Raw genomic sequence first — 16,213 nt, 5'->3', positions numbered from 1 at the left:
AGAAAAATTAATTATTTTCGATAAATTTAGAGAAAAAATTATACCCTAATTGAGTTTTGGTTTAGTTACATTTACTATTCATATTTACAATCGTCCGACCATGTGTTATTTATGGCTTGAGACTATAACTTTACGAGTTAGTGTATGATATTTGATAATGAAGGATAATTGTTTAGTTTTATATGAGTTGCACTATTAAATTTAATTTAATAATTTAGTTTTTATATTTAAATTTTTAATCATTTTGATCTTTATATTTTTCTTTCTTTTTCGGAGTTAACGTCCATTCCTAAATAATCACATATTAATTTAATAAAAAATTTAATTAATAAGTTAGGTTTTATATTTTTCTTCATACTCAATTAAAGTCCTATAAATTTTACATGGGTAAAATAAAGTCTTCTTTTTGTAAAATTAATAAGAATTTACAATTAAGTTTATGTGTCTATCTTGGATAGTGTAACATACAAAAAATGAAAGTCTTGGAATTACGATATGAATGAATCCATCTTAATAGGATTATGTGGTTAAAAAAATTTTAATTGAATAAAAAAATATAAAGACAAAAATTAATTTTATATCTAAATATAAAACCAAAATACTAATTAAGTTTTTTTAATTAATTTGATATACGATTGTCTTCAAAAAATAATATTAATATCAATTTAATAAAAAATAACACATTGATTTTATTCAACAAATATTGAGATTCAATAACAACTATACTCGTTAATTTATTTTTAATTTATTTTAAATCTATTAAATAAATAGTCATAAATATTTATATATTTTTTCATTTATATATTTCATTAAATTTTAATATCAATTATTGATAACAATATCAAAATTAAACAAATCCAAGTAATACTATTTATACTAAAATGTTTTTATTTTACTTTTTAAATTATTTTTATTTCATTCCTTATTTAAAAATAATAAAACTAAATATAAGTATAATGTTATTTTATTTTTTGTATTTATTGTTTTTAAACTCTTATTTTTAAATTTTATCAATAAAGGAGTAAGATTTAATTTAATTTTCGAAAAACTAGCTTTTGATTGATCTTCCATTGGTGATCGTGAACAGTAAACGAGTTTGGTAAATGAAGTTGGCTTGAATTTGTTTTTGAATTTTTTTAAAGGCCTTGATTGAGAAAAAAAATTATAAATAAGATAATTATGGTTAAGATTTTTTTTTTCCAAAATTCACATTTTTTTTCCAGGTGAATAAAATAAGAAAGATAAATTATTTGAAGGTATGAGAGAAAAAGGATATACTGGAGCGAAACGGAAAACCCTAGCCTGTTCTTAAACCCAAAAGTTGTAAAAGAGAACCAACATCCTCGCTTGGTCCTGGTACCGACGCAAAGCAACATACAAGTTAAATCACAAACATGGTTTGGTTTCAATGCGAAGATTGTGGAGACAACCTCAAAAAACCCAAGTTGTCGAGTCACTTTCGGACTTGCTCCGCTTACAAAGTTCTCATTCAATCCCATTTTTCATCAATTCCCGTCACAATCTTTTGAATTTGTAATGCTCATTTTTTTTCCTGTTATGCAGTTGTCGTGCATTGACTGTGGGGAAATATTTGGGCGTGACACCGTTCAGGATCACACACAGTGCATTACAGAAGCTGTGAGTCTCTCATTTATTTTCACTTTCCTGTCAATGGATCTTCCCCCGTCTCGTTTTTGTTCGATGCGTTTGTGTGCGTAGTTTTTTTTTTCAATCAATAAACGTTTTTTTTTTCTTGTTTAACTTCACCACTTTAGTGCTGGGGATTTTTGGTTGATTTGATCTCGCTAGAGGAGCTTCTTGAAAGTTTCCTCACTGACGATTTTCAATATTTCTCTCTATTGTTGTTGTCTTGAAATTCAGAATTTTAATCTGAAGTGGGGGGCACGTTTTAGAGGATAGTGTGCATTTATGCAGTTTCCTTACTTTAGAGGAGTCAAATTTTTATTCATGTTGTTTGGATTTTTTGGTAGCATATGGATTTTCATCAAGTCTGTGAAATGTATGTCTTATTTTCTCTACACCTTCCACTTTTACTTTGATTTCCAGGAAAAGTATGGTCCAAAAGGCCAAGGCAAAACTCTGAGTGCTGCAACTGCCACGCCTAACAAGGATAACAAACAGAGGCCTGAAGTTGATATTAATGTGGGTTTATCTGAGCGGCCTCCTTGGTTCTGTAGGTATGTATTCTAATGGGTTCCCAGTATCATGGTTGTGGCCAGTGTGTTTACATTGCAGAATCAATGCCAATCAAGATGCTGCATTGTATTTTTTAAGAAGTTTTGAGATTTAGACTTCTATGTTCTTACTCAATGCATTTGAGTTTCTGTACCATGTCTTACGGGTTTCCTGGATCATAAAGGTTGTAGTTTATCTTTTGTGGTCTTTATGTAGTGTAAATAATGTGTGTAAAAGGGCACGGAGTTGAATGTGGATTACATGCGTTTTTTTACAGAAGTATGCATAACTTAATTAAAAGAAAAATTCAAATATGAGCTAATTCCTAATTATAAAACATATCAAATGGGGTTATTTGTTAAAAATCGTAATACCTCCATATCCTACTTACAAGATATTGCAGCTATACTCTGTGGTTACGGGAAGGATTGAGTTTTAAAATACATGCAGACAATTTTGTGGGTAATTATCCATATCATATCTGAACACAGAACTATTTGGTGAGTAAAATATCATATCTATTGTGGTTAATGCTTGTGGATACCCATGGGTCTGGAGTCCTATTGTCATCCTTATGCAAGAGGGAGAGGTTTAGTGTATAAGTTTAATGTAGGATGGTAATCCTATCTAATAAGATATATTCAGCTGACTAATGATATTATTAGTGTTGATTGACTTCTACCCTGCAAAGCAAGTCTGTGTTGGTGTCAATCTTTGTGAAAATGTATGCTAGTAAAATTCAGAACATCTTTGTTCTTTTAGTTGGTGTTGCTTACTTCATGTGAGTATGGTGCACTGCCTGCGCAGTGTTCACTCCCCCTTCCCTTCTGTTAAACGTGTATGTTAGAATCCTATAGATATAATAATTGATGATATTAGGATCAATTATATAGATTCTATATTTATGTTATTAGCTTAAAATAGGGTAATTGAATATTTAGTAATTATGTTCTGTCCTCTATAGATTGAATAGCTTTGCTGTGGTCTAAGTAAACACTGAATTCATCATATGCTTTATCGTTTTGTCTTCTCTCAACAATGTAGATTGTGAACTTATTAAAAATAGAGTCAACTGCCAAAAGTGGCTAATTATCTGAGGGTCTGAGACACTCTTTGAAAAAGTGTGTTATAGTAATGAGTTGTGCCTGGTATTATGTCCATAATCTTCACCAAGAAAGAATTTTTCTTATATTCTCTGTCATCTGTATGGTTATCTCATATTATGCTCTACTATTTGTGACTCTGCAGTCTTTGCAATACAACAACTACAAGTAAGCAAACACTTCTTCTCCATGCTGACGGAAAGAAGCACAGGGCAAAGGCGAGAGCATTCCATGCTTCAAAGCAGCAACCAATCCAGGCAGATAAATCTGCTACCGATGATGCTAAGACTGTTGTGGAGACTGGTCCTAATGACAAGGTGAGAGATGACAGTAATGTAGAGGTGCCAAAATTGAAGGAGTCTTCTACACAAAATGACTCCAAACAAGGGAATGAAACTTCTTCAGCAAAGAAAAAGAGGAAACTTGAAGCATTGGGGGATGGGAAATCTGTTGACCTTGTTAAAAAAAACAGGAATGACACTTCGGTTGACATGGGAAATGGAGAAGTAATTCAGGGTGAAAAAGCAACAGGAGAGAGCAATTTGAAGAAAGAAGGGATGTTAGAACCTTGCTGTACAATTGCTGTCAAAAATAAAATAAAATGGAAGAAATTTATCAAATCAGCCTTGAAATCAGTACGTGTTTTGAATCTCAGACTGGCATCCTTTCTTGTTTTTGTGCTTGATTTAGGACGGATTTATTTAGACTTGCTATGACATTACCATCTACAACGATCTTGCTCTAAATTTGGATTCTTGAATGTTGGTCTATACGTCTAATTTCATTGTGCACTTAAATGTGAATGGTTATTTTTATGTTTGTTACAGCATCCTGATGGAATTTTGAAGATGAAGAAACTTAGAAAAGTTGTTCTCAAAGCACTGCAAGAATCTGGCATTGCAGTGGATGAAGCTGAATTGAGCAAGGCGCTTGAGCAGAAGGTAAGCCATTATAATTGATTGTGTTTTTTTTTTTTTTTAACTAATCCTTTAAAAGCAATAATTATTGGTTTTCTTATGAAAAATTTGTGTGGACAGATCAATTCCAGCTCCAGATTTACAGTCGAGAACAAGTACGTGCGATTGGTGGCTAAAAACTGACCGATCCAGTTAGGGTTCTTATGACTAGGAGTCCTGCAATTTTTCCTAATTGTCTTGCTGCTTGGTAGACATTCATTCATGAAAAGATCCATATAGAAAAATTTTGGGAACGAATACATTGTTGTTGCTTTATGCAAATATTCAATTATTATTTTGTCTAAAATCCAAAAGAAGGGCTGAGAGATTTTTTTGGTTTGTTGAATTACAAGCAATTAATTGTAGAATCTGGAGAACGTAGTCTTATATATATATATATATATATATATATATATATATATATATATATATATATATATATATATTCTCCTGTAAGAACTCTTTTAAGACGGATTTAATAGTCAAGTCTTACTTTTCATTATGTACTCTTTAATTGAAGGAAGCAAGTTTCATTTAAATCAGGTGTGTTTATACTTGTAGATGGCGAATATTCAGTACCTAGATCTTGCTTGATTTGCGAATCAGTTTTACACTACATCTTACATATATTTTTGTTATTAAACGTACTGTTTTTTACTTTTTAAAATGTATACAAATAAGCATAACATTCTTGAAAATAAGAAAGCAATCTACTAAGATTTTGTTTTGTTGTAAAAATAATTTCGTAGTTTAGTTTTTACGAGTGGCAACTTCTCCACCTTCCCACTGAATAAAATGGCATGAAGATTTCCTGTTAGTGGTTTCAAGATAGCTAAAACTTAGTTGTCAAAATTGCATTTGTTCTTCAAGATGCCTATTAAACGGTCACTTATTTAAACCTATTTAATATCTATAAAAATGAATACAAAATTTTGTACCTGAGAAGTTATATACAATTTTTAAACGGGAGCAAGAAAATAATTATTTCGTTAAAAGAAGTTTTAGACCAAGAAGTTTCCATGTCTTACTATTCAACATTACAGTAAACCATAAAAAATTATTAGCAGTGTGTCAGAGATCTTAAGTTAGTTCTCTAGCTGTGTTAGCCTTGCACTTTTCTTATCTACATAAGCAACACTTCAGCATCCCAAGGGTTAACAAATAAAATAAAATAAAATTAATAGTGATTTTGGGAGATTCACAAACACTCCCTCAAAATATTTCTTTTTGAGTATAAATGAGTTAGGAAAATAATGAAATAAGGGATATGACAAATCATCTTTTCTCAACTTATGGTATAGCCCACAGATTTCTTGCTGTGAATTACTTCACAAACAATATGCAGGCTTTTTTTCCATCTATTTGAAGTTCTTATATACATCATATGTCCAATTGTTTCTAATATCACGCCAGAATTGTTTCCAAATGCTTTTCTTCTCTATTTCTCACCTTTGCTCATGAATTATAAATACAGGAACCGCAATTTAAACACAAGAATTACTCCAAAAATTATCAGCAACACTACAGAGCACACCAATGCCTGCAAATTGATCACCACCCCAATTAGACAACACAATCAAGCATAGTAATGAACAAATAATACATAGTATCTGCAATGCAGAAAATGAACTTACAAGGCAAGAACAACTACAATCACATTGAAGAGCAATCCTCAATTTTAGCTCATTATGCATTATCAAGTTATAGTTTGATTGGTTTACATTTCTATTACGACGGTATTTATCACAAGTTAAAATTATTGGTTGTGGCATTTATTGCAAAAATATTCAATGAAATGATATTTTGAGCTGTTACTAGAGATGCCAGTACATTGAAAGACATCTTCAAAATATGGAATGAACTTAACTTCACTTCTATAATTCAATTTCAAGAAAAGTGTTTGATCCAAGTAAACTGGTGTTTCTATAGGTTTCTTGTTTGTTTTAGCTTGCTCCAATGCTATGTGACAGAAGACTTCATTCCAGTGCACAACATTGTTGTTAACATATGCAACTGCATGCAGGAACAAACAGACAAATGGACAGAAAGAGTATAAAGGGAGAGAGATTACAGCAATTGCAGAGGCTCCCAGCCCTGCTCGTTCCCTAGGATCCTTCCTATAGTGATTTCCAAAATAGAGAATTGTAGCATAGAACCACATGGGAGGACACAGAAATCCAAAAAGAAATCTGCCATTTAACAAACAAAGCCATGAGGCAAGTTGAGGATATTGGGAAACACAGTTGATTGAAATTACTTACGAGAACCATCCGATTCCACATCCATAAAATGGAAGGGGCTTATCATAAATTCCATTTTGGAAGTCCTCTGGGTCTCTAATTAAGACATACTTTCCCTTTCCACGGCCACCTGCATCTGTTGCTTGTCCTGCCATGGCCATAAAATTTGTTAACATTTCAGGTGGAAAAAATTGCATATGAGATCAAGAGCAACTGTGAAAGAGAAGCTTTGATGTGTGCAGTAGTTGTCTTTATTAAGTTAATACAGAACATTACCACTACACTTGTCATCCCCAACCCTGTTCTTGACCTTCTTTCTTAAAGAACATTAGCCACTTGGCCAAAATTTATACATAGTTCTCTAAACTCTAGTAAAGAGACAAAACTGGTCCTTGAGGTTGAGCACAAGGACAAAGGGCAAGGCTCTGAAGGAAATTATTAACAATTCTATATAGATCTAATGGAAATAAAAATCAAGAGTCACTGAAAACAAGATGCAGAAAAAAAAGGACAGTTGCATTCATCAATTATGCAAAGAGGAGTTCATTCTTTATGATGTAACAGTTGCAACGGAAAAGGTAGAAAACAATAAAAAAAAAATCCTCCAAATTGGTTACAATTAGAACAATAGATGTACTAGAGTAAGATATGTTATTCAGCAACATACACTCCTAGCCGCATCTCATCCCAATTAAAAAGAAAATTGAGAATGATATAAGGCATTGGTGTCATCATCATATACTAATCCATGTGTTCTAGCAGATCCTATTTGATAATAAGTTTTTATAACAAAAAATCATGAAAAATAAATTATAATAGAATAATTGGAAACAAATAGAAGAATAATATTTTTTTTTTTATTCCAAACCTCTTGAATAGTTCCGAGCAGATGGCCTTAAAAGATCATGGTGCTTATCAGAGACTGATCTCACTAACTCCACATTGGTTCGCAAATCAACAGTCTCTTCCACCCTAGCATCTGGAATAACAAAGGAAATCTCATTTCATTGAAAGTAAGTGCATTGAATCTTCAGTCTCAAATTACCCTATTTATATCATAGATGCAGTTATATTCTACAAACATATTGACATGCAAAGTGGAAGTTTGTTCCTATGGAAAACCCCGCTTTCCTTGATAATTTGATTTTGGTTTAAACGAGATATTGATCCTTATAATTTTCATTCATTTAGTTCTTAGTCCTTGTCTATATTTATATATTCTTTATGGGGATATGGTCCTTATTTTCAAACCACAAAGGTTTAGGTACATTAGGGACTGGTACCATAATTAGGGTTTTAAATAGCGCTACAGCAGTATGAAGTCCTGTTACAGGGCTGTTGCAGTAGAACAGTTTAATGCAGCTAATATGAAATAGATGTAATAATAATGATGAAGACTGTTGTAGTAGAACAGTTTAGACCCGACCACTGCACGCCACTATCTAGGACTCAAAACTTTGACCTTAACAAGTGAAAACAATAAGGATCAATGTCACTGAAAATAGGGATGGACACCTTAATGAATAGATAACTAAAGGGTCTAAAATCCATATGAGTTTAAAATATAGGGACCAAGATGTTGATGGCAATGACTAAAAACCCAAATAAGTGAACTCATAGGAGTTAGAACCTAAGAGGAAGAGTGTTAGGACTAAAACCGAAATTGGAGAAAACTGACTGACTAGGATCTTCCTTAAACATTTATTTCTGTTTGTGCACTGCATGCGTGTAAATTACACTCCGATGACAGAATGCATGTTGCCTTTCCATTAAATTATTAGATGGAAGTTCATTCTCACAAAAGGCCATAAGAAACAACATATATAATGAAACTCTTCCATGCTTTTGGTAGTTTTTTCATAGCTAGTGAAATGTCAAACATAATGATAATGTAATTCTAACTGTGACATTTAGAATCCAAAAACCTAATAGTTCAATTATCAAAACAATGATAAACTATGTGATAAGGCTGGAAATCAAGCTGAGCAGATGTTCAAAATTCAAATCCTGCCAATCACACTGGAGCTAATACAAGTATTGTTCAGTAAAAATTGTTGCACAAGTTCTCGTAGCAATGTATGTCATAAGAAGGATCAGTATGTTTCTCGGAATAGATATGTCATGGTAAGATGTAGTGCTTGGGCATATTGAAAAGAAGAGATAAATGATGAGGAACATTCACTTTCAAATAAGCATTGTCAATTCTACTTATACCCATTGGAGTTAGTTGGTTAATAATGGCAAGAGAATTAGAGTACCTTTATCCATCGGTTGTGGAGATAATTTGCACTCTCAGGCCTCCAGCAATTCAGATAACACTCAAAATCCCTGTTTGATAAAATGTAACATGTTAGATTACAGAAAAGTGAGTTGTGAAAGCAGCATGTTTTCACCAAAAGAAAAAAAAAGAAAGTAACTCTTGCAAGATAAGGGCATATTGGTTTGACAACTTTGAAGCTCAGTAAGTCTTCAGAATAATTCAACAAACCTGCCACTCACAAATCAGAACAGGGAAGCAAGGTCTCCCATATTCTGAGAAATATCCAAAGTTTTTCACAAAATCCATACATAATCTTCAGTTTTTCCCAGTAATTCTGAGTTATTGGGACATTCTACTTATGTCACAAGAACAACCTTTGTTCTTGATTCCCATTAGAACCATGTATGAGAGACATAATCATTCGAATCAACAAAACTGTTCGTCTAAAACCACAAACCTCTTAATTAAAAAACATACACTGCAATTGATATCGACCGCAATTCAGAATTTCCGCTCACATAACAAAAGCATTGAAATTTTAATTCATACAAGCAACACATGTAAAGAACGTGCCAAAAAGGATAATGGGCAACGACCAAAAGAAACGAAAATCCCTGAATCTACTAAACCATCGAGAAAGAATAAACTTGGATCAAGAACAAAAACCCAGAGAAAAAAAAGCTATTTTTTTCCGCATCAAAAGGAAAACTGGAACACCCATTTAGAAAAATGAAAGAGAAAATTAAAGAAAAAGCATAAAATTGAGAAAATTAAAGTGATACTGGCCTTTGAATAGCGCCAGGGAATGTTTTCTTTTTTCCTTCTTTTTTTTAATCGAGGAGCGCCAAGGAAGGGTAGTGGTGAGAAGAAGAAAGTAACAGAAAATAATTAAGAAAGAGAGTGTGCTTGCATTTGACAGGTGTTGATCGAGAAAAGTTGCTGCTGCTTCTTTGCTAATTCATCCCTTCTTGGCTCAACACCTTCCTTCCATATTCAACCATTCAAAGCTTAATAAGATTGACTATGCTGTGTCTACTTGTATGTCTATGGGCTTCAACTCAATATGATTAAAACGATAATAAATTCGATACATACATTTATTGATAAAAAAAATAATATTTTTGTGCATATTTAATAAACTTAAACTCTTCATATTTAAAGAAAATGGTTTGCACGATTCTTTTAACTTCAAGAGACCTATGTTTATGTGAATTACAACGAACTTCTTACATAAAATTATTGAACATATTTCAAAGTTATCAGAAAATAAAAACTTAGACATATTTTTAGTTAAAAATTACTCCTACTACCTAAATTACAATAAAATGACGAGGTTTTGGTTATTTATGCAGATTCCTTGGCGACTTTCGCGTGTCTTTCTATGGCCATTGTCTTGTTTTAATATTCTTTAATAATGTTTATTTGTTTTTGGATGAACTAAAACTATATTGTAACTGAGGTTAGGAGGAAGATTCGTTGGAGATTATTCAAATTCTTTATAAGAAATTATTAAGATAATTGTCTTATATTAATAATATGGTATGAAATAATTATTCATTTTGTCTCTTACATTCATATTTATCTTTAAAAAAAGTTTTGAAATTAAACTTTAATTTTTTGTTGTTAAAATTGTATATAAAAATAATTAAATAGATAAGATTGACTAATAAGGCACCGGTTTAATTCGGTTTTTGTGCATAATGAATAGTGTCTTCTTATTTTGGCTGGTTTGGTATGTGCTGTATTTTAGTGGTTGTGACATCATAAATGCGGACTTACGTCTCATAATTTTCTACAAACCTAAATTTAAACAAATAAAATTAATATACTTTGGAGGAAAAAAACAAATGAATGGTCCATCGCCCAAGGAATTTCTGCGTTTGGATAAAATTGCCGAATGGATGAAAGAATTTTAAATTGGAAATTCCTTTCGAAAATAAACTGCTAATATGTCACTCAACAGTGACTTAGGAATTTTAAAAGAAATAAATTCCAGTCATACTTATCCCAATTTTATACATAGAAACCTAATTGATTATTGACCCATATAATAATATATATTTAAAAGGTTCCACTCATATAATATAATAATATATAAAGATTTTACGATGCATATTTTAACTACAGGTACGTCACATTACTATAATATAGAATCATTATAATTACATCAAATATCATATATATGAGATAACATTGTTCGTAATTATAATAGATATTTTTGTGTTATATTTATTATTTCATAAAATAATCAAAGTAGTGTACTAAAATTTAAAATTATAATGTTTTGTCTTTTCTCTTAATTATTTTATCATAAATGTAAAAATGTAAAATAAATCCGCAACCTATAACTATGCGATTAATTTACTAATAAACAATAGATATATCTCCTATTATTATTAAAAAAAAGTGAAAATCTATTAAAGATTAATTATACATTATAGAAATAATTTGTTATTTGTTATACATTTAAAAAAACTAAATTTATTGACCTTAACATCTACAGGGAATTACAAAAATTTATCAGAAAACCGTGATTATTAACGAATTACTAATAGATAAAAATTCATCGATAAAAATATTAGTAGTAATATTTATTGACAGATATCAACCTTCAATAATTACTGACAGATCAATAATTATCGATAGATATATTGTTGGTAATAATATGACTCAGGTACGAGACATTATAGACGACTAACATCCATCAATAATATGTGTCGATAGATAATATTATTTTCCAATGCGTTGGAATGTATTCTCTGTACTTAAACCTATCGATCTTATAAAACTAAACAATTTAGCTAGACAATCCAAACAAACATTAATTATAATATTATACAAACATCACAATATGTTTATTATGGCAATCCAGACAAACAACGAGTTTTTAAAATATGTTTATAAATAATGTATCCACGCATAATAAAAAAATACATAATAATGTAAAAGAAATCTTAATAATCTACATAATCATCAGAAATATTTTCTTCTTCTTGAAGGTCTAGTTGTTGTTTTTGGGATTGTGTTTGAACTGAGGTAGGCTGAACTGAGTTGTTATTAAGACGATGTTGGGTTAAACTGAGGCTATTGAAGACAAGTGTGTGCTTCTAGAGACAATAATCATGACCAGATTTTTCATTATATGTCAACATTGTGGCTAAAATTATCATACATCAGGACATGATCATTGTTTAAATATAACCTGTGAGAGTCTACTTGAAGATTCTTTCCGTTAAAGAATTAGTTAAATAATAGTAAAAGTTTAGAGTTTAAAGGGAATATATCACAAGGTATATTTGCTTACATCTATCATCCGAGACCTTTCATCAACAAATTGGTCAAATTCCTTGCAAAAATGAGTTTGTCGAAATACCTTATCAACATGCACAATCCATCCAAACTCACGTGCTTTTAACAAAATATGGACTTATATATATACATAAATTTTAAAAGACATATGTTATATCATAATGTGATAACAAAAGGAATCATTATTTATACCATACTAATGACATGCTTATTAGTAGTTATGGAACCACGTGTGTGTAAGTCTCATCCATTTTTGAAACTTTATTCCTTTGGACTATAGCACATTTATTGTGATAAACGGTAGAATTTCAATGTGCTAACAATGAATTTCAGATATGAAAACTTAGAGAGTTTAGTTCAAATACATACGAACTAATTTTAGTTCTAAAATATAGACTTATAAAGTCAAATCTTTTTGTAGCCATAGTAACATTCTTTTTTAACTTTTGGTTGTTCTAAATAAAATTTATAAGGTTTTTATTTGATATAGGAGTGTGGCTTGTGTGAGTATATATATTATGCAGTTGAAGATTTATTACAATCAAAGTAATTTACACCATGCATAACGAATTAATATTTAACAATTGGATTATTAGAAAATAGACAAAGGTACATGATGAACAAGAACAAAAAATTAGTGTATATCCTCACACATAAAAAAATATGGAACTGAAATATTTTTGAAATGAGAAGCATGGGATTGCAGACACCTGATATGGACATGCATTAATAGGTTTGGTTTTGATTCAAAACTCACAACAAATGATATTCAAAACTCATAATGCTTGTATATTCCTAATTTTAGTGTCAATTTGTATATACACACAAGAAACAAAATTTCTAACCATTGGTTGTAGAAAACAAAAATGGTATTGAGATTGTCCACCTAAATACTAACCTACAATTCTAGAACCACATTCAAAATCAAACGCCTGTACAAAATGTCAAAATGGACGAATAAGTAAACTAGTATGTGAAATGCGTTAAAATCAAAACATTAAACTTAACAATGTTAAAGTTTTTTCTCATATGATCTACTTCCAAAATTATGATAAATTAAATAAAAAATTTTGTAGATAATTTTGTTGATAAATTATAATTATCGATAGATTTAAATATATCAATAACCCTCTATCAGTAATTTGTCGTTTTTTTAAGAGTATATATAATTTGTTATCTTGATTGGGTTGTATTCCTACTTCTATTTATGTTTCTACCAACGACACTTAATTTGGTATATCTTTTAACACGTGATGTTTACTGTTTCTTCCAGAAATGATTAAGTATAGTATCTTCTCAGCACTATTGGCTATTGGCTTTAGTGTTGGGAGTCCCACATCGACTAGAGATAAGGCCAAATTAAAGTATATAAGTGGGTGCAGACCTCATCTTACAAGCCGGTTTTGTGGGGATGAGTTAGGCCTCAAGTCCATTTCTAACATTTAGGACCATCTTCTTCCTCTTTAGTCGAACACAGTGATGTTAGAGGACAATTAGACCAGGTGTATGTGTTTTGCCAACTAGTTTTTGTAATTCTGATTCATGGTTTCTCATCTTTTTATTTGTGAATGGGACTGTCATTTATTATAATTTCAAATAGATAAATATTTTTTTATATAAATTATATCAATTAAATCTAATCTTTACTTTTGTTTCAATGAAATGGCCGAAATTAGTTATTCCCTCCATTTAATCTTTCACACAATACAAAATATTTGAAATTAGGTTGTCTGTCACAACAAAGTTTCACACAACTGGCTAAACACAAATAACAAGAAATTAGGTTCATATTTAAATAGGAAAGTAATCTGGTTTTAGTAATCTGTATATCTCAAAACATTTTATCAATGCTATGATATATACAAATGTCCACCTCTCCATTGAAAGCATTATGATGCTAAGTAGTAAACAGATCACCCACCAAACATGCTTAATTTGTATTACAACTTACTTAATATTAATTACTCACTGTTCATGCTAAAACTTGTGTATTAGTATTTATAATATCTTTCTCTAAGAAGATGTCACTTTATTGCATTCTTTTTAACATCTTTTTGCAATTTTTATTCTAATGTAAATGCCTTAAACAATTTATATTCTCTTTTTTATTTAATTATCCAATTTTTATTTTATTCCAATGTAAATGCCTCAAGAAGTATAAGACGAATGAGATATGAGTCAAACCATATAAGAGATTAACATCACTCTCTATCAAAAACCTTAAGACAATGGGTTAATGAATCTTCAACTTCATATGGTACTTTGCTTTTTTATTTTTACAGACTTAGACTCACATTTAGAATCCTAACAAAATTTTAGTACAACGGTACAAATTAATTTTTTAATGTCATTGGTATCATAGCGTTGAAACTTTAATAAGAAAAATGAAAATGCAATATAAGCAAAATGTGCTATAAGTATTATTAAAGAATAAGTTTGGTCACTTTATAACCTTACATCTTTATTCAGAAAGAGTGAAATAAGTAGGATAATAATATTTTGACAATATTTGAAGACCATCTACATGTCATTCTGTGATTGGTCCTTGATGTTTATGATTATTATTATTGATTATGGAGTAATTTTGGACCAATACACGTAAATAATATTAAAATATTTTTAAAAAAAGTGTTAAAGTATCATCATCTAAATAATTACTGTACATAAAAAGGTACTTCCTAAAACTGCAATTGACTTAGTAAAAAATAAAGTAAAAGTGTGAAAACAGTAACACTAAGCCACACAAGCAAAGGTTGCATACAAGTGGTGAGTGGAGGGACCTTTGGAGTGATGTAGTAGCACAAATATATTATCATCACACGCATTTTTCGATTTGCCATTTATATACATTTGAGTTCCTTTTTAACACCACACGATATCTTTTTTAACTGTTTTCTTTACCAGTCTTGTTAGGAACATTATGAATTTGAATAATTTAATTAACTCTTTATACTATAAGTTAAAAATCTCACAGGAAAGCATATTTTAAAGTCAAAATATGTAAGATTGACCTAATGATAGACCTATTTACTAAAATGATGGTAGAAATTATGCATTGATTATTGGTGAAATGGAGCAGCAGCAGTAGGACCATTCCAGGCAGGCATAGATGAATGATAAATGATTGAATTTGAACAGAAAGTCTTTCAACACATAATATAATATTCATCCTTCCTTTTCAAAAAAATTTCCAACCACCTTCTTCTATGTGCCTTCCTCGCAAGCTTTTCCTTTCTTTCATTCGCTTCTCTTTTTTAATTATTGAGTCACTGGGTAGTCACAATATTTGACGATAAATCCCATTTTTCAATATTATTGACTACAACAATAATTTTTTTTTTATTTTTTTATAAACAAAAAAAATCGCAGTTCTTTTTATGTTGTTTATAAAAATACTCTGACTCTCGTTAATATTTGACTAATGGTTACGGCGTTTTTTGTTTTATAAGAAAAATGTTTTACAGATAATGTTAGAATATTAAAAAATCAACACAGTTTATTTATTTTTTTAATTTGTTTTTTTCTTAAATTTTTATTAAATTTTAAATTTCTAATAATTTTATACATTTTTTTATTGAGCTTCTATTATTATTTTTTTACTGGATATTCAATTTTTATTATTTTCAATCCACTGCTGATATAAAGTTATAAGTATTCTATTATTTTATGTTCTGGAAAAAAAATTATAATCTTTTTAACATGGGGATAAAAAAAGAGATGACAAAACAATATAATCACCATGTTTACCTAATTAAAGAAAAATTTAAACAGCATAAATTCAATTAAAAGTAAAAATTTTTAAATAGAAAAATAATTTAATAAAAATTGAAAACATGAACTATAATAACATAATTAAGCCAGAAGAGAATATAGATAATAATTGGTTGTTATCTAATGATGACATTAACTTTTTGTTAACACATGTGATTAATAAAAGGTTAAGAAGAAGATTGAAGGAAAGGTATGGTTGGAATTTATTCAGAAATTAATGCAGAAAAATAAATAAATAAATAAAATTCAACGTTACTCAGCTGATTCAATCTTAAATGTAGCATGTTGAATGGACAACTTTATGTTGATATTAAATGATAACCTACTAAAAAGACCAACACCAACACGAAATTACGTCACCAGTTTTTGAATAATGAC

The 16,213-nt window shown here is 30.0% G+C and overlaps 2 protein-coding genes across 3 annotated transcripts; one reads left to right on the top strand and one right to left on the bottom strand.

Annotated features, from left to right (window-relative positions):
• The first annotated feature begins 1,261 nt into the window (after window positions 1–1,261).
• LOC124823555 (zinc ion binding protein) lies at window positions 1,262–4,601 on the top strand. Its single transcript, XM_047295775.2, has 6 exons — window positions 1,262–1,481; window positions 1,564–1,638; window positions 2,068–2,198; window positions 3,445–3,934; window positions 4,127–4,240; window positions 4,337–4,601. Exons 1-6 carry the CDS (start codon window positions 1,395–1,397, stop codon window positions 4,397–4,399), a joined length of 960 nt encoding a protein of 319 aa, XP_047151731.1. The 5' UTR covers window positions 1,262–1,394; the 3' UTR covers window positions 4,400–4,601.
• An 808-nt stretch (window positions 4,602–5,409) lies between these two features.
• On the bottom strand, window positions 5,410–9,808 carry LOC124823556 (uncharacterized). 2 transcript variants are annotated; one of them, XM_088105347.1, is made up of 6 exons: window positions 9,666–9,808; window positions 8,754–8,823; window positions 7,364–7,474; window positions 6,517–6,643; window positions 6,327–6,444; window positions 5,410–5,795 (listed from the first exon to the last, which is right to left on the bottom strand). In XM_088105347.1, exons 2-6 carry the CDS (start codon window positions 8,761–8,763, stop codon window positions 5,718–5,720), a joined length of 444 nt encoding a protein of 147 aa, XP_087961473.1. In that variant the 5' UTR covers window positions 8,764–8,823; window positions 9,666–9,808; the 3' UTR covers window positions 5,410–5,717. The 2 variants fall into 2 exon arrangements, with proteins under 2 accessions (XP_087961473.1, XP_047151732.1); XM_047295776.2 differs by having other exon boundaries at window positions 9,542–9,803.
• Window positions 9,809–16,213: the final 6,405 nt, after the last annotated feature.

This window comes from Vigna umbellata, chromosome 1, assembly GCF_029865625.1.
Source record: "Vigna umbellata cultivar VRB3 chromosome 1, Vumbellata_1.0, whole genome shotgun sequence".
Lineage (NCBI taxonomy): Eukaryota > Viridiplantae > Streptophyta > Magnoliopsida > Fabales > Fabaceae > Vigna > Vigna umbellata.
This window is presented reverse-complemented; position numbering and strand designations above follow the sequence as displayed.